This window comes from Heliangelus exortis, chromosome 9, assembly GCF_036169615.1.
Source record: "Heliangelus exortis chromosome 9, bHelExo1.hap1, whole genome shotgun sequence".
Classification (NCBI taxonomy): Eukaryota; Metazoa; Chordata; class Aves; order Apodiformes; family Trochilidae; genus Heliangelus; species Heliangelus exortis.
Window position 1 is genome coordinate 13434555 of NC_092430.1, and position 27486 is coordinate 13462040.

General features: G+C 39.3%; 1 protein-coding gene across 6 annotated transcripts; it reads left to right on the forward strand.

The window, feature by feature from the left end:
* The first annotated feature begins 731 nt into the window (after positions 1-731).
* AGTR1 (angiotensin II receptor type 1) lies at positions 732-27486 on the forward strand. Of its 6 annotated transcripts, XM_071752209.1 has the most exons (4): positions 732-981; positions 5738-5855; positions 6008-6141; positions 20728-27486. In XM_071752209.1, exon 4 carries the CDS (start codon positions 20779-20781, stop codon positions 21856-21858), a length of 1080 nt encoding a protein of 359 aa, XP_071608310.1. In that variant the 5' UTR covers positions 732-981; positions 5738-5855; positions 6008-6141; positions 20728-20778; the 3' UTR covers positions 21859-27486. The 6 variants fall into 6 exon arrangements, 5 of the variants coding, with proteins under 5 accessions (XP_071608310.1, XP_071608309.1, XP_071608311.1 ...); XM_071752208.1 differs by lacking the exon at positions 6008-6141 and having other exon boundaries at positions 733-981; XM_071752210.1 differs by lacking the exons at positions 732-981; positions 6008-6141 and adding an exon at positions 1769-1844.

Genomic DNA, 27486 nt, shown 5'->3' on the forward strand with positions numbered 1-27486 from the left:
TAGATGTATGAAAATCTGAGGACTTTTCCAAGCATGACAGTTCTATGATTCTCTGAAAAGATTCAAAAGCTATCTGCATCGGAAGCAGTAGCTCTGTCTATAAATGTCTGTCTATAACTTAGACGATCCTTCTAGGAAAACAGAACTTCTGAAATCCTGTTCTTGATGCACAGGATGGTCATAAATCCATCCTGAAAAGCTGCTCATTGTCCTGTCAACAAGGTCCAGTTTAAGCAAAGGGAGAAACAAATGAAAAGTAACTCAAAGTTAGGGCAATTTTACACATATTGCAACTTCACTAGTGATCTGACCATTTCAGTTGTTCTTGCAGGAAGCGGGGGGGATTCCTGAAGAAACTGGAAATGTTTATACGCTGCCGGCAACCCCTCCTTCAGAAAGCTGAAGGCAAAGGGAAGGGAGCGGGCGTTCTGTGCACAGCACTCACACCACCAGCGCAGCTTGCGCAGCGCTGGCGATTCGCTTTTCCCCGGAGACCCCGCAAGTCGGTGGGCGCTGGCTCTGCTCCTCGATGCTCAGCGCCGAAACCATCCGTCCGGCCCGGCCCGAGCACCCCCCAGCTGCCGGAGGGCCGATACCGGACCGCCTCCGGACCGGGCAGGGAGGTGCCGGCAGCGGGCGTGCCAGCGGCCTGGGGGTGTGGAGGAAAGCGGGGAAAGTGGGAGGGAGACGGGTCAGAGGGGTCTGTCCCGAGAGAGGGGTGGGGAAAGGCAGCGGGCGAGCTGGGCTGAGCCGCAACGCCCCTCACTATAAGTACAGGGGCCGCAGAGCGGAGCCGAGGAGCGGTGCGGACGGGAAGTGAGAAGCCGCACAGGACAGCCCGGTTCGGAGCGGTCCGGTGCGGCCCGGTGCGGCCCAGCCCAGCCCAGCCCAGCCCAGCCCGCTGCCAGGGCTGAAACCCCCTCGCCAGCCTGGTTGTGGCCGCTCCTCGCCCCCAGGCCGGCCATCCCTCCGTAGAGCCAGGTAAGGTGCGTCCCTCCCGGCGGCCGCGGCTTCCGCGGGCGCGGGGAGCGGCTTAAGCGGGGGCGGGGTGGCCCCTGCGCCCCCACCGCGGGCTCTGCCGCGGGAGCCCCGCTGCTGCTTCTCACCTGCAGCTCGGCACACGCTGCCTGGCCCCGGGGGAAGGAGAGCGGTCGTGGTTTCCGAGACAGCTTCCTGCCCAATTCGCACGTCGTGCAAATGGAACCGGCAGAAGTCTCAGTTCTGGACAAGCCACAGGCACGTAAACCCTGTGCCCTGGCTCGCCCTTCGAGGCCTGCTCGCTAAGCCCCGCACTGCATATTTATTTTGGAGACATCCGGATGTCCCACAGACTCAGAGCTGTGCCCTGAGTGTCAGCTCTTGTGTCCTCTCAGCAGTTTGAATGTAGGGAAAGGCACCCTTTGACAGGAGCCATAGCACTTGGAGCATTAACATCTTCTCACCAACAGCCTGCAAGGAGCAGCCCTCTTAGCTCTGGGCAAGATGTGATGAGCACTTGAAGTTTTTATTACTGAGCTAAACTCATGAGATAAATTTATCAAAAGTCACTGAAGGCAATGCCGATTAATTGAGACTCCCACAAACTCTCCTGTTTTCATTCTAACAAGCTATATAGCTTCCACCAGTAAGCAGCTAGTATTGCTTTAATCTAAATTGTGTAGCATAAGCTCTCCATAACCAGACTTAATCTTTTCTTTTTCTAGAAAGAAAGAAAAAAAAAAAAGTTGTCTGCAACCAGAGATTAAATTTTAGTTAGTAAAAGTTACACCCTACACCCTCTTTTCTTCCCCATCAGCGAGCTTCTAAACTTGGACTAGCTTGGACTTAAAAATGAAACTGTTCAGGTGAGATCCTGTAACATAATTTGCTCTCCTCTCACCCTTTGTACATTAGAGCACTTAAAATATTATCAGTTATTTGCAGGTACCCAAGCCCTGTTTGCTTCCAAGTGAGGCAACTGGTCAGTAACTAAATCAGATAGTTGCACAGTATGTGCAAGCAGTAAATTTGCAAGATTCAGTTCCCCCATTCGTCTATTTCTGCAAGCCCACTGGAGTTAATGAGATGAATGACAATAAGCAGGATTCTGTCATTCTGCCCAGAGTGTGCTACAGTTCCCTGTAAATTTCCATCACCTCCATAAGCAGCAGTCCTGGTTTTGATTGTGTTGCATAGCAATGGACAGGCTAGTAAACGGGCTCAGTAAAAATCAAAAGCCGCAAAAAGGGATGAGGATAAAAAGGGATTTTTCTTGGTGGTGAGGTGGAGCATCTCACTTGCATGAACCTACACCACTAATGTGATTAGGTTTTTGCTAAATAAGATGATTGAGGATGGCCTGAAGCAGGTAATTTCCGTGGTGATGTAGAAAGGCTCTTTTAGCTCTTTTTTAGTATTAGACAAATGTTTCACACTCCTGACCAAGGCAGTCCATTTTGCTTGTTGTCACTGTAATCTTATAATTACTGCATTTTAAAGACAGTCTGAAGTGTCTACAAATTAAACTTTTGCTCATATATTAAGAATTTTAACTATATATTCCAGCAGGAACCTGGCATTTCCATACACTTTTTCCTCTCTACAGCTTCAACTACATAGCAGAGAAAAATCAGCTACAACTATGAAATGCTTCCTAGTTTATGTTGCTAACCTGAGAAAGAAAAGTGACTCTGTACAATTAAGAGAAGTTATATTTGTCACTAAATTTGACTAGAACTGGCATCACCCCCCCTTACATTTTTCAAGGTTGTAGATGGAAAGAGAGTTAATTCTCACACTGTAGGAGACCATTAGTGTGTCCACTGCCAATGGTGTGGGGTGTCCTGTTCCTGCTTGGAAACAGAACCTTGCTTGGGTTGGAAAGCATGTGCAAACTGCAAGTAGAAGTTACTGGTTTCAAAGGTGATAAATACCACCTCAAATGCCAGTATCCACAGCACTGCAGAAATGAGGAAAGTGCTACCTTTCCGTTTAAAAATGTCACAACTCCACGACCTGCTTTTTGCACTGCATTTAGAACAAAAAGATTCATGTTTTGTATTTGTTACCCACCGAATAATACTATCTTTAGTTGTAATAAGTATCTTAAAATGTATATTTTCTTTTTGCTATTTGTAATACTATAAAACAGAGGCATGTGAAGAATGTAAATATGGTGATATATTTACAATTTGTAGAATTATTCTTTTGAAATGGGTGGATTGTGTTTGCAGACAGGAAGATACAGGACTGAGCTGATTACCGTTAAAAAATTTCAGATAATGGGCATTCACTGCATTTTCCTGCAATCCTAAGTTTTCTGCACTGTGGTAGTTTTACCTTCTGTATTTGTTAAAGGAATACACTTTGGTAGCCCTCTGCTACTCTGGCACTGTCTGTGGATCCTTGCTGCAGCTCCAGTAATTAATGTGGTAACTTAAAGTTACATAAACTTCAAACTCCTAATACACTGTCCTAGTTAAACTCTTATTTGTGCAAAAGTATAATATTATTTGGAAATGCTTTAAGCAGTCACAGATTACTCTCATTTGCTCACTACCTCTGCTTTTTCTCTGAAACTTCCTGGGGTCCAGAGAGCTACTAGTGTTACCAGGAGTATTCATAATCTCTGCTCTAGCTATTACTGCCCAAATTAAATAACTCTGTGAGAAGCATCCAATTGTTTCTGAGTGGCTGGCATGTATCTGTGTTTCCTATACACCAAGTCTCTATTTCTGCCCTGATGAGTTCATAAAAGGTGATGTTCTGTCTTGGCTTGGGTAAAGCATGTGGATATTTATGCATTATTTTAATCAAATACTATGTCTGACTCACATTACATGGCTGATCTTGTGGGTGTTTTGGCTGAATTTAATGGTTATCTTCTAGAAGACACCTGAATAAGAGGAGAAGTAGCCTAAGATTTAATTTGTCTATTTGATATGGCTATGGGGAAATGGATTATCAAGATTCATCAGGGTGTGAATACATCTGCTTGGGCAGTTTTAGGTATTCCAAAGACAACAGCCAAATGGCAAAGTCAGAGGAACATGGGTTAACAACAAAGCAAAATAAACTCCTCACCTATTTCTGACAGTATTACTGGCAACCCAGCAATATCATCTCTCTCTGGAAGAAAGGTATAATCTTAGGATCATTTCAGAGTTGCAAGCACTGTAAAATTTACAGTTTACAGCTGGGAGGGCTGGGTCAGGTTATAGCCTGGCCACTACAGACCATGGTGGTCTGCTTGGACTGTAGGACCTACTAAATGTTTAGCCTTTGGGTAACTTTATTTCAGTTTTAAGCGGTATCTAATTTACCACCCATAATTCTTGCCTCATCCTCTCAGTTGTGCAAAAAATTTCATCAGAAGTGCACCAGCATGGACGCTGTGCTCTACTGTGTGTTCATCTCAAATATTAATTAACAATCTTGCAGTATTCTTGGATAGCAGTTCTGATTTTTGGACAGTTCATCCCAAGGGACACTTTGATATTTTTAAGAAGTCTCTATATTGTGAGGATTAGGTTTGAGAACCTTTCTGTACATGAAAATCAAAGAGCATCACAAAAACAAATTTTTAGAAATCTTGAAGAATTCTGAAGACTAAATAGAAAATGTTGATCATTTATGAAGAGAGGGGAAAATGGAGGGAAAACTGATTTTTTTTCTTTTCGCTATTGTAGGGTGAGTTGATAATTGAACCCAAGCTACTTATCACCACATGGTTCATACAGGTTCCATTCTAGAAGTAAGACAATGTTTTCAAGGTGAATAAGTAGTTCTGGAATAAAAAATTTATGCAAAGTTAGGATTGTTATGTATACAGAAGGTGAGTACAAATAAAATAGACAGGTTTGAGTAAGTGGCAATGTAATTTACTCTTAGAACTTAAAGGTGTGCAGATCTCATGTATGAGGCCCAAATTCTGCAGCCTGAATATCATAAAGGCTCCAGGAAAGCTATTTTCTTACATCCAGTGGCTATTGCACAGAAAGCTACTAATGAGAATATCATCTTCTGTGTCTCCTTTCTAGTCCTAAAATCCCTGTGGTGAAAAGCAGGCTAATAAGCTTTTGCTAACCACACTATTTATTTTAGCTCCCTTTCCATCAACAAATTTGTCTCTTATGATCACTTTCACAAATAAACAGTCATTGTACTCAGGGCACTCACACCATGTTCTGTACCAACTTGTAAAACTTATTCTTTGTAAGAAAAGAAAAAAATTGGCAGGTGTACTCCAGAAGAATCTGTATCATTATTGAACATCTTAGGGAGTTTAAAAAAATCTAACAAAAATGGAGTTACAATACTTCACTTTTTTATTTTTTTTTACCTCAGCTGTAGCAAACAAGTGAAAAAGTTCTCTTACCTGTAAATCCTAACAGCTGTGATTGTAGAGACAAAGCACCTGTGAAATGGAATATCTGGTCTAATCATTTATGACCTTATCTTCAGATAAATGATGGATTATACTAAAATGACTTTGAGCTTTCAAGTGAATTGCAACTAAGGGTAGGAAGATGTCACACTCCAAATGGCATGCTGTTAGTATTCTCTGTTGCACCATCATCTCAAAGAACTACTGATTTTGGGCTGTCAGGTGTCTTTTACAATTTTCATTCCATTTGGTTTTTGTTTGATAGCAAAATTGTCCAGGTATCCACTATATAACAACACTAGCTAGAATGCTTGGTTACTATTTGTAGTGTTTATCTCCTTTTATTGTAGCTGAGTAGCATTTCTCTTCCAGGTACAGAAAATGGGTAATAACTGAAGATGACCTCACAGCAGGAAAGTGAGAGCAGATTGGCAATGCATCAGTGAGTGGCATGATTGAAGACAAGATAAAAAGCAGCCTACAGCAAAAGGTAACTGACAATATCAAAAGAAACTGGTACTGAATTTGGGAAAGTTCAATATTTAGGCAGTATTGCACTGTTAAAGGTGAAAGTTATAGAGTTACATACTTAAGCAAACACCTAATTTCAGCTAATTCATCTATTCCTCTCTTTGCTTCTAGGTCATACAAGTTTTTCAGTTACTTGTAGATCATTGACTAGTGCAATCTAAAAATCAGTAGATGAAATACAGGAAAAGAAAACCAGCATTCCTGAATCCTCTCATTTTTCTGAAACCGAGATGTGCTGAATGCGAGTATTGCGTCTCAGCATTTCTAGCTCAGAGGGACCCATGCGAATAGTAAAACATTCCAGAAAACCACTGAGCAGCTGTACTTTATGTTGGGGGGCTTATGCAAGGGAGAAAAATGTACACTTCCCTAAAAAATGTTCTGTTGGCAGTTACCCTCCATTAACCCTGTTTTAGCATCAGCACAACCCGGCCAGGCCCTTTGGTTGAAGCAGGCAGAACACGATGTTCCAAGATGCAACCTTAACTTTTTTATTGAGAAACCACGCATGCCTCTCCCAATCTCAGTTTATAGGATACATATCACTGTTTTCAGTATAAACGCCCATTGGTTTTCATATTTTCTCCCCTCATTCTTGTTACCTAAGCCTAAAAATTTATAGTTTTCCTTCATCCCTCCCATGATATACATTGAACCCAAGAGTTAGTCTGCTACTACTAAATTTCTGGATTTCTCAGGATTTCCCCCTTCTGTTTTTTCACTTAATGCACAACAGTCAGAAGTTGAAAGCACGGGGCAGGAATCAGTGTATGTTTTCAAAGTGGGACTCAAGCTCTGCCGTTAGATTTCTATATTTTCCTGCTGGATTTGTTATTAGATGCTAACCATGACAAGACAATTAGTTTTCCTTCTGCTCAAATCAGGCTTTACTTCCAGTAAAAAGATAATCCTTCACCCATATTCTTCCTGCAAAGGAAATAGGTTCAAAAAGATTTTACCTTTAAATACATTTTACGATGCTTCTTCATGCTCTTCAACACACCATCAAAAAAAGCCACATCAGTACAGAACACATGCAAACCTTTGCTCAGCTCAGCTGGTAATTTTCCTAACACTAAGGGAAAGCTCATGTATCACCATTTGGAGGGCACAGCACTACTCTTTCCAGGGATCCCCACACTCCTGTTTCCTTGAGAACCAAGACTGCAGTTGGTTGAGGATGCATCAAGTCACAGCTCTGTATCTTAGCTCACACTCTGGCTGTAACAGGCTTCCTGGTTTTGCTACCTCTGTTGCTGGTGCTCAGTATACACAAGGAAATTCATAGAGCCAGGACAATGAAGAGAGTTTGCTAGTGAATTTCATTTTCAAAATAGAGCTATATTAAAAAACAAACAAACAAAAAAAAACAACAAAAAAACCCAAAAACAAACAAACAAAAAAAAACAACAAAAAACACACACAAAAAAAAAAAAAAAAAAAAAAAAAACAAAAAAAAAAAAAAACACAAAACAAAAAAACCCAAAAAACCCCAACCAAATAAACAGGAAACAAGCTGTACAAATTTGGCAGAACATCTATTTTGGTATCATTCTATTAAGCATGCTGCCTTCCAGACAAAGCATTAAGGATCACAGTATCTGGTTTTTATGGGAGATAATGCCTTAAGGTGTCTGTGTTTGACCTTATATTCTCTTTGATTAACCCCTTAGCACCTCAGTAGTCCAATTGACTTGCATTAAAATCACGGATAGACTGCTTGTCTTTCTATGGGGATACTCAAGTTTTCTTCTAGTTCTCATAATAATCTGTCCTTAACAGAAGTTATGTGCAAGGGAAAGCACAATTTGGCTTTTCCATGTTATACCTATGAACAGTTAGAATAATGCTAACTTCTCTTGGGTTTTGCTGCATTACCATTTAAAAAGATTTTTAATTTTGTCTCAATAAATTCTTGTACTTTACCAGTTACTTGTAGTGGTTTTGTTCCTTTCTGCCTTTGGTTCCCTTTTTCTGACCCTAATGAGGTATTCATTAAGAAGCCTCCATGCTGATCCTTTGCTTTTAATCTTTTTACTTTTCCCTCCAGGCTGCTCCTAACATTCTCAATTAAGGAAAAAACACTTTTTTCTGAGGAATAGTGTGATATTTTCCCACTGTAAGGATATCTAAATTAATTCTACAAAAGAGAAGTAATCAAGTGTCTCAGTCAGGCACAATGAACCAAATACTATTACCTATTGATGAATTATTACACATGGAAAACAAAGTTTCCTCTCAACAAAGGTGTTGAAATCTGAAGTCTGCTTCCTTGCACAGAAATCTACAATACTTTTGCTTTTGTCTCTCCAATAAGACAAACACTCTTTTTCAGCAGGAATTAAAAAAGATTAAAAAAGTTGAGTGTGAGGTGTGCTTTCCCCAGAGCCATAACACTTTGACTACTGGAGAGCTGTGAAAATGACTTGCTATTGGGTTGGAAATGTAGTGATAAAACTTCCATGTTAGTTGGTTAACATGACAGATACTTCAGTAATACTGATGTGTCAATGTCTACATGGAAGTGCTGCGTCTGGATTTGTGCTTGTTTTTCAGTTGCTGTATTCATTACTTACAGCAAAAATTTCTACCATTCACTTTTAACCACACTGATGATCAGTGAGAAACAGTGATGTGATGTGATAGAAGTTTCTAGAAAGGGAAAATCTTTCTTCATAACAGTCTGCAACATGAACTACTCACAGCCAGCTCTTAATTTCCATTAGGAAGTGGAACGCCACTGACAGAGGTCTCCATTTCTGGAGAAGCAAAGAATTTTAAGTGCTTCTTTTCCCACAGGTTAACCACTGTTGCAGATTAAGGTGCCTGCATTGCTCTGCACAATGAATTTCTAAAGCTTGTTATTCGTTACTTTAAAATTGCCTTCTGTTTTTGCAGGGGGAGGGCGGGGTGGGGAGGAGTTAAACCAAAAAGCACATCCTGCAGAAGGGACTGTGTGTTAAGCCTATATTGCTCTTGATGCATCAAGGCTTTACGCTGGTGATTTAGCTTAATGGCAGGAAAATGTCCTTCTCAGGATAAATGTACAGGTAAGGCCTTGCACACATAAGAATACTCACATGAATGTCAAAGTGTAACTGATGACCTAGAATAAATTTATGTACATAAGTTCTCTTGTCCCACCCATCTTTATTGTTTTACAAGAAAGTACATGAATGCAGTTATTTGTACCAGAAAAGCAGAATGAATGTTAACTTGCTGCATTCATTGCTCATCATGTTACTATCTCACTCTTAACATAGGGAAGTTGTTCAGGAGCTTAACTTGCCTATGCAATGTTAACTTTTGCCTCTGCATCTTGTATCTTAGCAGAAGAGTAACGTGACTTAGGGTAGGCAAATAAAACTGCATAAACTCAACTACCAGGACGAATCAAGGAAGCCTCTCTTTGGACTAACCTGAAATTCCACAGAAGTCCTATCACCTCCCATCTTTGTCTACAAAGTCCAAACCTTTGCCTAGAGGAAGCAACAGAAACCTAATTAAAACGTCACTTTCGGTAGTTTTATGGTAGCAATACCACTGATCCTGAGTTGAATCTTTCACAATAAAGCTGTAAAACAGAAAGAACAAAGAATCCTTTTCTCCCACAAGTAGATTATTAGGTTCATGAGGAAATAATTTGCAGCTTGGACCATTCCATTTCTACCAGTGACAGAGAAGATTCTGGCAGTGTTTGCATATTGCTGTGGGCATGTCTCTCATGCATTAACTATTTTAGAACATTATCATTTCTAATTTAGATGCATGAAATCCCATTTTCTGCTAAATTATGAACAATCACTAACATAACCACGAGTTTAAACTTCCATAGATTTTACCTGGTTTTACCCAGAGTCTGGTAAGCTTATACTTAACTGACCTTCCTCAGCATCTGGACTTTCAAAGAGTAGATTGTAAAACCTTCAAATTAAAATAGCACAACATATTAAAGTGTGATATGTCACAAAAGCAGTGAGGAACAGTTGGCAAGCAAGGAATCCCTATGAGACATCAACATTGTGAGGCACATATTCTACATGAGTATGTTACTCTCAAGATCCCAAAACATTATTTACACATAACCATAATCATCAAATGATAAGTCTCTGAATACAAATTACAACCTTGACAGAAGCAAAGTTCATATTTAATTCCTGAAAGACAGATTTATGTAGCACTGCTGAAGTTACTAACCTCACTATCCCTTTCTGCTGCACAAAAGTAATTTCCGTATGCTATAAATTTTCATTGAGTGTTTTAAGAGAAGAGGGGCTAACTCTTCTGCTTCTGCTCCTGCCCACCCTTGTGCATTTGATCCATTAAAAGCTTTGCATTTGGACTCAGCCAAGCCCAGCCTTCTTTCCATTACCCATCCAAAATGTTTCTTCCTGCATCTTTCATATAGACCATGCCCTTAATATCATGCTTCATTTGAAAAGCCATTGTTCATAAAACACTAAAAGAGCAATCATCTACGTGAGAGATTTCCAGCATTTGCCTGACATTGTCTGTAGGGACCACAATGGGAGTTGCATCATTTCCTCTAGTGGGGGTAGGTTTCCCAAACTGGCCAAGTTTCAAGAGCTTTGTAAAGTGTACATGGTAAGAGCACGTGGTAACTGTGGTTTTCTAAGCTAGCAAAACCAACTTGCTTCTTTAAACAGTCTATGCCTTTCACAGCAGCACTCTAAAGTGTCATCCTTTCAGGTGTTTTAGATAACAGAAATGCATAATTTCTGCCTCAGGAACTTTGATATTTGTAAGCTCCACACTTCTTTGCAAGAAGTTGGTAAGATAAATAGTTTCCAGTGGGAATAGTGTTGCACCAAAAGACGAGTCCCAGCATTGCTATAAGGCAAGTTTCTTGCTGCCTCAAGTACTTGAAATCACAGTAATATAACACAGCATTTCTGCTACAAGCTGGGAAGGAAGAACATTTGTTACTGATGTTTCCGTACACTTACGGAGGCATCCACAAGCTTCAGTGAAGACCACGACATAACTTTAAGGACAGATTAATAGGGGTATAAAATATGCAGTAAATCAAATTGCAATTGTAGATGTGATCTGAAAGGAGGTAAGATATCTCACACATTGTCTGATCTCTGTTCCAAGAGAATGCAGAATGGTAAGAGCTTTCCATGCCTTTTTATTTCAGTAAGTTCTTTGTCTCCTTTGCATCTCCAGAGCCTTTTTAATATAAGGCTGATATCTAGGTCTGGATCAAGCCCAGACTTAATCTAAATTCCCCTGTTCCTCAGGTTGGAGGAGTTCACAGTAGAAGCTTACTGTTCATTCCTTATGAAAATAATGATGCCAATAGTAATTTTAGGTGCGTGGTTAGGTATGTAGAAGCTACATTTATGTAGGATGCACACTGCTAGGTAATTAAAAAAAAAATAAAATAAAAGAATACTTTAAAACTTCTTATTCCGTGGAACTAAGCTATCAGAATAGAAGCTTAAAATCCATCAAATTATTTCACTCCCACTTAACAAACCTGAATTTGATTTCTGTCTTTTATTAAAAATGATCACATGGGGCACACTATATTTTATATAGGCAATTCCAGCTGCAATAAAGGAAATGTGTTAATCCATTCGTTTACTATCACTCAGAGAAAGTAACCATGCAGCACGTAACCTTTCGCAGCTCAAACTCATCTCACTTTTATTTGCTCTGGGACTTGATGGCTTAATTCCTGTTAACTGTTGACTCTTTCGGGTAGTTCCAAATACCCTGAAGATACTACATAACCAGGCATCAAATCTGAAGGTATGAATGTGCAGTAAGCTGTATATTTGTGATAAAGCAGTACCTTATGTTGTGTTGCCTTTCAGTGTCAGTACTGAAAACCCTAACAATTCTAGTACTACCTAGATCTGAAATAATTTCTTTTTTCTTTCCTAGCATCTAGTATACAGGAAATGGCAATGTTAACAATATGAGAAGATGACATGTCCCTCATAAGCAGACTTGAGGTTAGCCTACAGATTCTTGATCATTTTCATCTATTAGGAGGGCACCATTCTTTCTTTTTGGACAAGCTAATGGCTAGAACAAGGATGCAAAAATCCATGCTGGATTGCTGATGATAGTTAATGGCCTCATTTCACAATCTTGATGTGTCTAAATATCTTCAGCCTCTTAGAGAAAGAGGCAAAGAATTGCCTGTGGTATAAAAAAGAAGTGTGACTGTTTCCTCCTATAACAATTAGCTTTACATATTTTAAACTCATCCAGCTAAAGATTTAGCAACCTAAATAAGAAAATATAATCTTCATTCCTGTTCAAGACAGCAATTAAGATAACTGGGACTTTCAAGCACTGTGTTTTCTGAATCTTGGTGTTTTGATCTTTCGTTTCTGAAGTACTGAACTAGAAATATTAAGATAGAAATATATTTTACTTTAACTATCTTTTCAGTTTTCAGTTACTGCTGTGCAGATAATTTTATATTCACATCTCTTAAGGATATATAATACCTATTAAACACCAGAGAGTTCACAACACAGTCATGCAGCCTTGGTCAAAGAAAAAGCAGAGATTGCTCTGATGGTTAAATGTGAAAGAAAGTGACCAGAAAATTATGTGGAAAATCAAAGATATCTGGAATACTGAGTACAGAGTCAGTTCAGAACCAGTGATGTCTGTAATTCACTGATCTTCCCCCAGAGATTACATAAGAACAGCACATGTTGAGAATGGTTAATCCTTCGGTGTTTTGGGATCCATCTCAACATCTATTGAATCCAAGAATGTTTTTCCTCCCCTTAGCAGCAGAGGGAACAAAATTATATGTGTATAGAGGAATGCTCTCCCAAAATAATGTTTACTTGTAAAACTAGAGGATCCTAAAAATGGAACTTACAAACCGAAATACTGAAACTTGAACTCTCAACTGAAGGACTTTTGGCTAACTATAGCAAGTGCTCTGTGGATCAATCAGTCAACAGCTTATGTGTAAAAAAAGTCCCCAACTCATAGCCACGCTAGCGTTCGCTAAACCACTAAAGTCTAATGAGGCTGAGAAACTCCAGTGAAGTTGAGCAATCCTTCCCTGGCACTGTCATCTGCGAGTAAAATCTTAGACATAAATCAGGATTTCTCAACTTCAGGAAGAAAAATATACGTATTATTAGGGAATTGGTAGAGTTAACTTTGTCCAAAGAGCTAGGCAGCATGAAGAAATATTTTCAATGTTTCTGGACTCTGCTACTATTGGTAGAGTACATGCCAAAAAATAACCCAAGTTTCCAATGCTGCTGCAACTGCTAGAATTAAAACCAAGACTCTAGGTTGTTAAAAAGAGCACAGAGAAAACTTAACACATATTACATGGTAGTATTATTAACCCTTTAATTTCCAAAAAAAAAAAGTATTTTGAAGATTTTACACATCACGCCACAGCCCCATAAAAGAGTTGTGTGACACTGTATGAAACAACATGCCTACTTAATATTAAAATGATCTTTTAGTAGGTGCCACTATTTTTTCATCTACATTTTTCAAGTATACTTTAGTATCCCTTTAAAAAAACACTTTTCTTCATTTGGCTCAAAAGCATTAGAGTGTAAGAGGTGCATGCCTGTGAAAAAGTGTAATAAATATCTCGCCCCATGACTTTGAAGTGTAAGAAGTAGACTGAAGGTTAGCAAAAACAGGAATATACTAGAATAAAGGAAATTAGGTATAAGCTAGTAGATAATAAAATAGTTCACTCTGCTAAATTATACTTCACATAAATGCAGAAATTTGATGATAGGCATTTTGCCTCGTGTTTACATCTTAAATAATCTTGAAGGAAAGGGATATTTTGAAAAATTACGACATTTGAAAATAAAACAGTTCTCTGACTTTAAAATAGGAAATACAGACCTCTAGTGGTCAAAATACATATTATGAGGTAAAACTCAAAACATTTTAAATGACACTACTCTTAAATGTGTTATTTTCCTTTTCCTTTACATCCCCCCCTTTCTGCCATTCAAAAAGCATACACACCCTCAATTCGCTTGTTCATTTATTCCACAAGCATTGTTTTTTCCCAAAGGAATAAGTCCTTTTCTCACATAAATTTTATCACTGAAACTGAGTACAGTTTGAAAAATACTTGGGAAGTGAAGGGAAAATTAATGAGAGTGGTCTATGAAAACAAACAGAAGAGAGACTCCTTCTTTTCAGAATAAACGATGAAGGTATCACACAGGACTGACTCTTTTGAAGTCAGCTGGAGGAAGTAAATATCAAGAAGTTCTTAAAGAGAAGGTCAGAGTACATAAACAGTTCACATTTACAAGGCAGCAATAACTGGTCTTCTGCAAGCACAAAGTAAGTAATAAACAATTTAGACTTTTGATGTAATAGAAGAGTCAGAGCCTGAAAAGATCACAGGCAGTTTATTTTCCAGCTATATAGAGCCAGCAGAAATGAAGCACACCAGCTCCATCTCTTGCTAAGGGTAAGGCACAAAGAATCCACATATAGGTTAGAGAACTAAAAAGAAATATTTTATTCTACAATAAAAAAAACAGATACCACCAAAATTAACAGTAATTTCAACAGAGTCTGACCAGGAGGACAGGCATTACCCAGTACAATGTCTGTAGATTCTACTTGTTCTCATGTTTTCTGGTCCTGTACTGCCTACTGCAGTTCCGTTTCAGTAATATTTTGATCCATGGTCATTTACCACAAAGTCAGACACTGACCTCTGTGGAAGGCAGTGGCAGTGATGACAGGAGCTCTGTCCACACTGCAAGACCACAGCAGTTTGCACTGCATGATTTTGTTTGCCTAAGTGTTTGCATGTTCTAAAAATACTTAGGAAAGACATGAGTGGGGAATACCGTCCATGAAGAGGACCAGCAGAAATAAAAAGAAAGATAAATTTATGGCTTCACAGTCAGGAACACCAGGAAAGCACAGAAGAAGCTGAAGTAGGCATATGAACTGGAAGAAATTGTATTCATTAAGGCAATGAGGATAGAGGGGGTTGTTCTGCTGGATAGAGGGGGGAAAAAAGCAGTGCAATAAAGCACATTGAAAGTGTTGTTAGTTTCTCAGCAATCAGAGAAAGAAGAAATCAGTAAACAGGCAAACAAAACTCAACATACAGGAAAAAATCTTGCACTACCAGAAAGAAACAAACATAGTTAATATATGGAACGTAATGTTCCAAACGTTTTTTCAGCCTCTCTTCTCCCTGTGCAATAGTTTTATATAAAAATAGAATGCATCATCCTGTTAAACATGGAAGTAGTTTCTCATTTGTAAGAAAAGCAAATAATCCCCCTACCAACAGAAGGAGAAAACAACCAATCTGACAATTCCTAATGAAGTAGATACACCATAGAAGGGTTGGTCAGTCAGAGTTTATTTATTTTTTCTCAAAGTATCAAACCCCAATTTTTTGTTTAAGGCCTGACTTGGGACCTGCTTACCTATTTATAGCTCATGAAGTTCTTACAGAAAGCAACAGTCAGTGCTGTCTTATCTTCCAGTAAGCAAAGTGCTGTTTACCTTGCTTGGTCTCAGTACTCCTCGTTTCCACAGGCAGCTTAATTAGGATGCATGTTCGCCCAACAAAAACAATGAATGGAATAGTATAGAATAGTTGGTAGAGCAGTCTGAAGCATTTAATTATCATTGACAAGTTGCAATTAAAAAAGACAAAAGGTCAAATAGGACAGTCATGTATAACAGGGGTTTGCTGCTTAGCAGATAATTTTCTCTTGAGATTGATTCATAGAATCATAGAATGGTTTGGGCTGGAAGGGACCTTAAAGCTGTCTAGTTCCAGCCCCCCTGCACAGGCAGGGACAGCTTACACTAGACCAGCTTGCTCCAAGCTCTATACATCCTGCCCTTGAATATTTCCAGGGATTAGGCTCTTGCTTTCAGATTTTTCTTTCTTTTCTTTTTTTTTCCTTTTCTTTATGTAAAAGGGCTACGTTCTAGTTATGTTGTACCATCACAACGAGGATCCCAAGCGAAGCTGGAGGTTCACTAGCAAAGTTGTAAGCTGAGGAGGGGGAGAGTGGAAAAGTTTGCAGCTCTGCCCTGCGATGCTTTCATCAGAGCACCCAGGGAAGGCTCCAAGGATTTGCTTGTCTACAGTGGTGCTCCTGGCACATCTTTGTTTCAGGAATGCAACATCCTGAAGTCAGGGCAATGCTCCCGTTTTTCAAAGTGAACTTTGAGCTGTGTGTTTACTGCTGTAAGAGAGCTGAACAGCACCAGCATGCAAAAAAGTGTATGTTTCAGAGCTTGTGCAGAGGAATGTTTGTAAAATTCAGGTAACATCATGTTCATTAAATGAACTGTAGACGATGTTCTCCGGGCAGGCATCTGTCAGAGCAGCGTATTGCTGAATATGAAAACAAGAGCTGAGAATGTCATTAACTGCAAGCTCCCCATGAGGATGAAAACAAACATCACTTTTGGCTCCTTTGCTTCAGTCACATTGAGATGTTTTAATGTTGACTGAACTCGATGTTTTCACTTCCTAGTGTGCTAGGTCATGAAAAAACAAACACATCAGAAGCCAACTCAAATGAAACCCGAAACCGGTCCACCCTCCAGGCGCACACCCTGGCATGCCTGGCAGGGTCGGACACGGCCCGCACACACTCAGCCTCTCCCCGCTCCACGTCCCGTTCACCCGTGACAACTGCAGCCTCCCCTGCCCCGAGCCTTCCTTACGGGGGGGACGGATGCTCAGCGGAACCGGGAAATGCCTCTGGCCCGGGCAGCAGATGCCTTGCCCTCCCCAGATGCGGGGCAGGGCGGAGGTAGGGCCGGGCCGGGCCAAGCCCAGCGACACCGTCTGCAGAGCTCGGCGGGGGCTGTCGGGAGGGGATTCCCGGAGAGGTGGGCGCCGGCGAGGTGCGGGGCCGTGCTGAGCCGGGCCGAACCGGGCCGGGCGGGCTGCGGTACCGGCATGGTGCAGCAGGAGCCTGCAGGGGCAGTGGGGAAGGTGGCGGTGGGGTCCACGCCGAGGTGCAGCTGTCTCGGTTTTGCTGGGCCGTGGTGCTGCTTTCCATCTGTTCGTCCCTGTGCAACGCCTTCCCCTGGATCCATAAACATTGATGAGGTCACCCTGCATTCTCCTCCAACTAGAACAGACCCAGCTCCCTCAGTCTTTCCTCATAAGGGAGAGTTCCACTCCCTTCATCATCTTGGTGTCTCTGCGCTGGACTCTCAAGCACTTCCCAATCTTTCTGGAACTCACTTGTATCAATTCCATCTTACTAGAAAGAGCTCCTTGTGTAGCCTTAAAATGATCCAACTATCATTATATTAACTCGGGTCATTTGAATTGGAAATTGTGCACTACTTGAATACTTGCATTTAACTGGCCAGTGGTTTAACCTACTCTGGTCAATTCTGGTTAGGATAAAGCTGTCCCAGACTTTCTATTGCTGCAGCATTTTTAAACAATCAGCACTCCTTCCCCTGTAGAAATACCTACTCTGCATAAAACATAGTTAACTGTGATCCAGGTGAACTTCAAGCAGGTGAACTGTGGCAAATGAGAGTGACAGCAGAAATGACAGTGGTACGGGAAAGAAATCATTGCCTGGAAGGAGTTTGCATCATCACAGCTGCCCCGTCTCACCACTCCGCCCTGCAATGGGCCTGTGCCTTCCAAAGCAAACAACTTTCTTTGTTGAAACTTTTCCTATTGCACTAAAAAGACAGATATTTCCAAGACAGCAGATCTCCCTGAGGTTAGCTCTGAAACTTTAAAATTTCCAGGAATTAAAAAAATGCAACTTCAGCTTAGCAGTGTCTTTCTCACTGTGCTTCAAGTGTGAGGCTCATCCAAGGTTGTTTCTCACAGCAATGCTCCAACTGTTTTCAGCCATACAAATGGCAATTCATATCCATTTATGCACATTATATATTCCCGCTTTCTTTTCATCTACTGAAAATCTTGATGGATTTCTTCATTTATTCAGTATAATTACTTAGTATCATTTAAAACTGAAAACAGCAAGCACATCCTTTGTGCACTTCCACTGACTTCCCTGTTACACCAAAACTTTTACTTCCTTTACTTACACAGATCAATTTCAGTATCATACTATTACTTGAGTAAATTCCTGATTCTTCATGAGAATTGTTCTGTTTTTACTTCCCAAGCACTCAAAATAAGCTCAGGGAATTCAGTACTTGGCAGAACAAGTTTTCCAAGTCATTTTTTGTTTATTTTAAAGTATTTCTAATAATTTAATATTATCATTATTACACTTTCTTAAAAGTACATATGCTACTAATACATCAACTAGAGCTACTACTGGCATGAAAAAGTATAGTCCTCCATGTGGGTAGAAAAGGGAAACAAAGTTAAACAACAAAACACGGTCCACTGAAGAGGTGGATGAAGTGACTCTGAGAAAGGGGCAGTGGCATCTACTGCTGTACAGAGATAAACCCCCAAAGGGGCAACATCCACCAATAGGTGCAGTTGTTTTCACCATTGAAACTTCCTCTTAGTACACACAGAGCAGGATGCACTTATTAACCAGTACTACTGATTGGTTACTCTAGCCACGGAGAAAGGTTCTGACCAACCTGTACTGGGCCCTGATCCACTTCACTGCAAGCCTGAGTTACAGCTATGACTTTGTAGCAGAGACAATGCTAATGAAATAGACCATGCAGCAGAAGCCCAGCGCTGGGACAAGCCAAGTGTTGCCAGACCTTGAGGTTGGCAGACTCTGTCAGTTCTTGTCACATCTCCTTGGGCACTTTCACAATCAAGGCATGAGATAAGAAGATTTTGTTATCTTAAAATCTTTTTATTGTGGTTCTCCCTGTCCTATGGATAGCATGACCTTCCACAGAGCCAAATACCATGTATTCTCTCTAGGTTTGGCACAGTTTGAAAGCCAGGAAATTGAGCTTAGGATGTATTAGAGTGCTATGTGTGATCAGAATTGTGTACATTTTTTTGTGTCAGCTGTATATGCCTAACTTTTTAACTTCTTAAACATTGCAAAAATAGCCGACATCATTCTGAGACATCTATACCAACAAACCTAAATCAGAGAATGAATTGGAGAGACTGGGAGGTGTCACATCACACATCTTGACAAAGGGCTTACTAGACCTTTAACTAGATATTTACTAGCATTTCACTAGATATTCCAAAACTGACAGAATTATCCAGAACCTAAAGCTTGAAACTGCCCTGCTAGCTTTATGGAAATGAACAATTCATACCAACATAAAAGAACATTAGCTACAACAGCTTTTAAAAACCACAGTATTTCTTTAATAAATCGAGAGCCAAAGGGGGACCTTGCTTACAAGTGCAGACTGCAATCCCTATTCTGGGTTTAGCTCCTGGCTCCATTGCAGGCTTCTTGCATGGGCATTGCTGAGGCACATCTGTGCCTCACTTCCCTGACTAAGAACACAGTCTATCTGGAATAAGGTTTCTCTCCCAACAGGAGCATGTCAAACACTTAACAGAGCAGCATTCTGTCCTTAACAGGAACAGGAACTGGACAACGCAAATAATGAGCAGCCACCTCCATAACAACACAGCCCATATTTCTGTAATGACAGATAGCTTTTCTTCCTGAATGCATCTCTACTGCCCAGGCTCTTACGGTGTGTTTCTCTATATAAACTTACATTTATAAGGGTTTTATTTTATTTTCAAAGCAATGGTATTTCACTTCATTTATTTTTTCAAGCAGCACAAGCTGGGTTTGGCTGACGGCTGTCAGGACCCTGCAGACATTACATTGCAATAAAACCCACCAATTTTTAATTTTGTAATACTTTCTTTTTAAGAATCTACATTTTTTTTAAGACTACTTATGGACTTTGGAAATGATTTAGTATTGCAGTCACTTAAAGCCATCAAAGTAATTGATAAGGAAATCAATCTTGCAGAACACAAGAGTACTGGCAAACCAAATTAATGCCATGTAAAGACGATTTCATACCTTTCCATAAACTTCATACAAACCAGAAATATTTTTCATACACCAAGTCTATAGCTTCAATTCTTGTATACATAAATTTCATCACTAGCTGAAAAGGTAATCTGAATTGCAGGTTCTCCTTGCACCCCACTTAAACTCTTTCTAGATTTATTAATGTGCAACAAATCATCACCACTGGACTTTTTCTTCCTTGTTAGCAGTTAAATATAGTTCCAAGCCAGATGGAAAGCTAGGTAACTTCTCAGTATTTAAATTATTCATAGTACAACCGAACACTAGATTGTGTGAGGGTCTCCATCTTTCTCTGTGATCTAAAACCTCTCTTTAAAAATGTAACTTAATTTATAGGAAAAAAAAAAATCTATTGACTCTATTGATCAAAATTACTAGCTAGTCTGAGTTCACTTTTTTTTTATTGCATTACAATTTGTATTAACAGAATTAATGGGTATTCAGAGTGTAATTAAGTGTAATTTGAGACATCTGTACATCACCTGTTAATGGAAAAAAGTAACCTAGAGATTCTCTTGAATTTTTAGTAATCTGCTATTTGACACATTTAAATTAACCAGTTGTAGTTTAAATTGGAATCTTGCTAACTGAAAGAAGTTTAAGATTTCATATGTTAAAAGAATCTAACAATGTTCAGCCAACTCCTAACACTCTTTCTTCCATTTTATTCTACTAAGTCTATTAAAATAGAAACTGGTTGAAAAAAAATACTTGAGGTTGGTTTATCTTTAAATTTAAAAGCATTGAGACATTGTGTTAGACACAAGAACTTGGCGTTTAATTGAAATTAAACTAAAATCTAAAAACTAAATCTGTCAGGAATAATATTTTCTTCATCTTTTCACCTTCTAGGAGTGAAGTTCATATTTTCTCCCTGAAACTAGGTTACAGCTGAAGATCAAAATGATTCCAAATTTCTCTACCGAAGAAACTGTTAAAAGAATCCATGTTGACTGTCCCGTTTCAGGGAGGCACAGTTACATCTACATTATGGTTCCAACTGTTTACAGCATCATCTTTATTATAGGCATATTTGGGAACAGCCTGGTTGTCATTGTCATTTACTGCTACATGAAACTAAAAACAGTAGCCAGCATTTTTCTTTTAAACCTGGCTCTCGCCGACTTGTGTTTTTTAATAACTCTGCCACTCTGGGCAGCCTACACGGCCATGGAGTACCAGTGGCCTTTTGGCAACTGCTTATGCAAGTTGGCATCAGCAGGGATCAGTTTCAACCTGTACGCCAGCGTGTTCCTCCTCACCTGCCTCAGCATCGACCGCTACTTGGCCATAGTGCACCCAGTGCAGTCCCGAGTCCGCAGAACCATGTTTGTTGCCAGAATTACTTGCATTGCCATCTGGCTCCTTGCCGGCGTGGCCAGCTTGCCCGTTGTCATTCACCGTAACATATTCTTCGCTGAGAACCTGAACATAACAATGTGTGGCTTTCGCTATGACAACAATAACACGACGCTCCGAGTTGGGTTAGGCTTATCCAAAAATCTCCTGGGATTTTTTATTCCTTTTCTGATCATACTAACAAGCTACACCTTAATTTGGAAGACCCTGAAGAAGGCATATCAGATTCAAAGAAATAAGACCAGGAACGACGATATCTTTAAGATGATTGTGGCAATAGTATTTTTCTTCTTCTTTTCCTGGATTCCTCACCAAGTGTTCACTTTTCTGGATGTATTAATTCAACTACATGTAATAACAGACTGTAAAATCACTGATATTGTGGATACGGGTATGCCCTTCACCATTTGCATCGCTTACTTTAACAACTGTTTGAATCCTTTTTTTTATGTTTTTTTTGGAAAAAACTTTAAAAAATACTTTCTTCAGCTAATAAAATACATTCCGCCGAATGTCAGCACGCATGCAAGCCTGACAACAAAAATGAGTGCCCTCTCCTATGAGCCACCAGAAAATATCCACTTGCCCACTAAAAAGACTGCTGGGTCTCTCGACACCGAGTGATGTGTTTTGCAGTATCCTGGTTTTGGACAATCTTGTGATTGAAGCAGCAAGAATGACAAAACTCATCTGCAGCTGAACACCACAGCTTACAGCTCATTACAGAAATATTAGATCATCTCAGAGAAACCATACTGTACAGATTTATCAGTGGCCTGCATTTATTTTGCATTGTGAAGAGGAGTGCTTGGTTTTAATTTTCTTTTTCTTTACTGAAAGCAACGTAAATGGTGGAAAGGCATGTCAGAGTTTCTGTCACTATCCTACCATTTCCTCAAAACTTCAAAAGGGTAGGGAAAACTCCTAACTTAAGTTCAGAGATATTTTTAAAGGAGACATTTGTGTAAATGACATCAATTAAAGAAAGATAAGTTTTGCACACACAACATACAAAAGCTATACTACATTTTGTTAATGGTCTTGATGGAGCTACACTGCCCGGGTATTCCGCATTTTTTAATGATGTGTCATAACCATATTTACAATTTATTTTCAAACATATGCTATATAGAGAGTCTCAATGTTAAACTCAAATGGAATTTAAGGTCTTTGAAGTGGTCTCATTCTGACTTCTGTTACGATTTCTTGTTTTTAAAATGACAGTTTATTTTTTCCCATAATAATATATGTAATAAAGTTCATATTTATTTATTAAAATAGAAGAAATATATTTTTGGATTTATATTCCTAGTAATAGATTTCAAACAAATCATAATTGTACATTTGCATCCAAAGAATTTTTTATAGTAGTTTAAAAAAGCATACATACACACACACACACCCAACAGTGGGGTTCACTCTACCTTTCCTCATGCTGTGCCACACTGCTTTGAAGAACATGACTTAAGAAATGGGTTCGCTCCATACTCTGTTTGACTAAAGGTAAAATTCTGAGACAGAGGTTATCCAAAAACTTCAAACTATTTTTGTATAGTAAGCAGTGCACTCATGGGGAGATGTTACCAACTAATAAAAGCCTCTAAATGGGGGACCTTACCAACTAATAAATCCTCTGAATTTCTCAAATTCTTAGACATTTAATAAACTCGCATTCTGATAAGCAAAAATGTGACAATCGTTACCTTACAGTTTATATAATAATGCTCTTTGTCACATCACAAAACATCCAAGACCAAACTTCAGTTTTGGCTTATGCAGTATTAGTCTCCATTTATATAAAACTTATCCTAGAGTATTTATCCCTGCAGAACCTTTTTTTTAAGTGTATGAAATGAATTCAAATTTATATTAGCATAAATCAGAACAAAAGTCTGTCCCAGATTCCATACAAATGAGGTAGGAAGGCAACAAGCACTGCAGGAAGTTTCAAGTAATGATATCCTCATATGTCATTTTTACCTCAACTAATGAACTCCAAAATATATTTATTCTTGACTCATACTCATCTATTGTCTTCAAAGACAGAGCAGCTCATAGCTTTTGACATAGCAAAACTTAAGAAAAATACCAAAACTTTATGGATACCATGTAGACAAATATATGACTCATGAGACTTTAAAATAATTATAATCTTCAGAATTACACATCTAACGTGGCTTTGTCTCAGGTAGCAAATAGTTGGATCACCTGTATTTTCTTACTACTAATCTTTTGCATATACACAAATAATATTTTAAATTATTTTTCACTTGAGGAAAGCTCAACAAAATTATTTCTCTACTTTAATACTTTTAAAGGAAAACTGGGACTACAACAAAGTCTGAGAATCTTGTGGCTCTTTCTTCTGTTTCATTCAATTGTTTTAAGGCAAGTTTCTTTAATTTTTTCTTTCATCCTTCCAGCTGCAAAATGGTAGCCAACCTCTACTTAAGTGTGTTATAAGGCACTGAGAGGGTTAACTAAAACTTCTAAAGCTGTATGTTAAAAAATGCTCTTTCATTAAAGGTTTAAGTTAATTTAATTTCAAACTAGTATCTCAATTTGAATCCTGAGTGTGTCATTTAAGGACACAGATTATTCCTAATATATAGAATCCTTTATATTTAGCTTATATCTATCCTTCCATATGAGACAGTCATTTCTTAATAATTAATGTGGCAACAGTCCCATGCATTATAAATAGCATCCTGAACAGTGCCGCTGCCTCAGCACTCAGTAAGCTGACAAAGGACTGACAGAGCTTGTTGTTTATCTGAATTATACTTTGTTCATGTACACATGTGCAGAGGCTGAGCAGCATCGAGAGTTTCCCATCTCAGGCATAATTCAGTGTGCTGTGCTTGCCACCTGCTGGATGCAGCCACAAATTTGTTTTTCACCTCAAGTGGTGTAGGAAGAGCCAGAAGTATTTCCCTGCCTCCTGATGGATCTGTAGAGTCTTACCTGTGGAAAAACTATAGAAACAAAATACAAACATGTCCATCTAGGAGGCAGTTAACTGCCTTGACTCCTGCTGATCCCTTTGGCCACTGAAATCCAGTGTCCACAGTGACCATAATGTTGCAAAACACTGAAAGCATTAGTGCGTGAGTCATACCAAAGAAAAGACATATATGTAAAAAAAAAATACAAAAACAAAGAGTATCTGCATGAGTGGTAACTAAGTATTTAGCTGAAAGGATCCACTTATCACCAAGAAAGTAAAAAAGAATCTGAATTGGTAATGTCCATGAACAATAAAATTACTATTACAGTGGAAAACAGAAGAGAAGCCACTGATCATTGATTTTGATAATTTCATGCCAGATGCTGCATTTTAAGTGCCTGTGTATCCTGAGCTGCTGGTGCCACCTGTGTCTACCTGCGTCATGGGAAAAGCATTGGGCTGGGTTGCTGCAGGAAAGGCAGGAAGGGATTGCAGCTGGTGCCTTGGTCTGAAGGTGAGATTGACCTTGAATTGGTAAGCAAAAAGTGGAGGGCAAAGCTGCTATTAAATAATTCCAGGAAATTTTTATTCTCCTAAGGTGTAGGAAAATGTCTGTCAGCTGCCAAATGTAGTTTAGCGTTCCCTTCAACAAAATAACTAAAACAGGCAGCAATTCAACAGATACTGAAAAGCATCCAGAGATCAAACTCTTCAGCAGCTCTAACTGAGCAGCAGCAGAGAGCAAACTGTCAGCACAGGACTGCGTACACCCTGTGCTTTCATGTATCACCACAAAGTCCCAGCTGGCAGCAACTGAAGAGTCCCCATTGCCCTCAGCACCACCAAACCACTTCCATCACACATCCAGCTGCAATGAATACAGGTGCTGAGAAACACATTGTTGCTGAGCTTTACAGTTCCCTGCCTACTTGTTGAAAATACTGTGGTGGAGACCTATGGAGGGGTGTGCACAGCAGCAGGGAGGGCGACGGTGCAGAATCTGCTGTTGGGACCATACAGCCAAGAATCCATTGCTGTGATAAACAGGAGATGGCCAGAGTATCCTTTTGCTGGAAAAAGAACCTACTCCATACTAGCAGAGGATGAGAGTTAAGATTTGGCTGTATATGACTTCCCCATCTTTGAGGAACTTTGGGTCGAGCAACCTTTATTAAATAACAAAATAAGAACTAGCTAAGTATGTATAAGAACAATCTCCCACTGTATTAAAGAACACAATGTTAATTAAGATGCAGTAGTATGCTGTTATTTTAAAAATACATATCCAAAGTACTTTTTATTCTCAGAATGACCAAAGTAGAATACTGGACACATGTTTAATATGTCCCTATTATCTCCTGGCATGACAAACTCAAACCAGTATTAACAGGGACAGCATGCAGCCAGCCCTAACTCCAGGGATCACTACTCCTAGTTTATCACAAATATATTCTGTTGGCTTTTTGAATTAATATTTTCTTTCTGATGGCAGTACAATTACTAAATCACATTATGCATGACATGCACATTCATAATATTTATTTCTATTTATTGTGCAATAGTACTTTATACAAGTCACGTTTCAATTTCATACTTTGCTCTTTACTTCCTTGCCCATGATAAGCTTGTCCTAAATCACACTGCATTATCTGCACTGCTTAGCAAATTCCAACAGAATTATTACAGATACAATAGGGATGAATTTGGCTTCTCATCTTAGCAATTTCCTCATGTTTAGATAGTTAATCAATTGTTCCAGTGTAAGTGAAAGGCCAAAAGTCCTTGTCTTTTGCGGAACTATTTAGGTGGTGGTTTTCACCATCTACGTGAAACTGTGATAGCAGGAGAGAACACAGAAGGAATCCCAGCTTTGGTTTAGGTTTGCTTGTATAGCTTCAGCAACGATTTATCTTACTGAGGTCCTTTTAAAGGATGCTGAAGTGCAGGTATTCCCAGGGGGAAGTTTGCTATGGAAAAAAGAAACAAAATCTTGGGAGGGGTGGAAGGCCTAAAGCAGGAACTTGCCAATTTTGAAATACTCAGTGTGAATTTTTTTCAGCTAAGTAGTAAAAACTTCCAGAAGGTTTTGAGAGGCTCTTTTAAGTTTCTTAATAATGTCCTGCTCAGTTTGTAATGTATCAAATTGTTCTTAACCCACTCACAAGGTCAGGGTCTCCAGCTCTACTCTTTTACATCACATTACAGGCTTGGGCAGACCATCAACCCCACCAGCTTGTGCAAAGTGATGAGGTTGTCCTATCAGTCATTGAGTCCATTCCAACAGTGACCTCACTATCAAGGCTGAAGTAACAAATCTCAATGTTAATGTCAGAGCTGTCAAGCTCATTGTCACTAGCGAGTTCTGCTTGACACTTTAGAAGTAGTTACAGATCACATTGAGAACAGCAGTTGTCTGATATTTCTAGTGGGCTAGTACCATGGTCTGCAGCTTTAAATGTGTTTAGTAAATTAATTAACTGGATACTATTTTCTTTTAACTATGTTTGTACAGCTGTAAATTGTGAAGTGGTGGATGTTAATGTTTTCTATTTCAGTAGAACTGATTTTATATTGTAGAAATTTACTATTATATAAAAACATTTACTGTCTGAAGTATTACTAAAAACGTACACATCATTAATAGATGTCTTTGTGAAAGCTGTCTCCACTGCTGTACTAACCCACCTAAAGCAAAGAGATGTTTCTGTATTATTGTAAGCACTACACTGTTACCAATATATCTGTATCTGTATATCTGAGACAACATCATCCTTACCAAAGTATTTCTATTTAATGCTGTAATATCTTATCCCACCATTCCTTAACCCAAAGTCTGACCCAGGTAAGCTGAAAACGAACAGGCTGTGTCTGCAATTTGTAAGGGAAAGGATACCCAGTTAGCTTCAAAATCAGAGAGAACAGCAGTTCAGCAATTCCTTTGTCTTCTCCAGAACCAGCTAAGCTAATACAGTTTCCTTGAGTCAACACTTAAATTGCTAATTTTCCAATATACAAATTAGAATTTAAAGCAGAATTTAGGCTTAACTTCTTACAAGCTGACTTAAATTAAAGGGACAGCTTTACCCAGAACATTGTGTCAAACACCACATTATGAACAGTGGCCCTGAAAAGCCAGGCACAGGCTGCCTGGAGCTGCGTGTTCAGTGTGAATATATTTCCTTATGTAGAATTAAGATTTGGTGATTCCTAGCATTGTCACATAGTAGAGCAACTTCACTTTAAACAGAATTGGGCTTTTTTGGTTTTTTGCCAGAACAACGGTAGCATGGATCACATTTTGTACA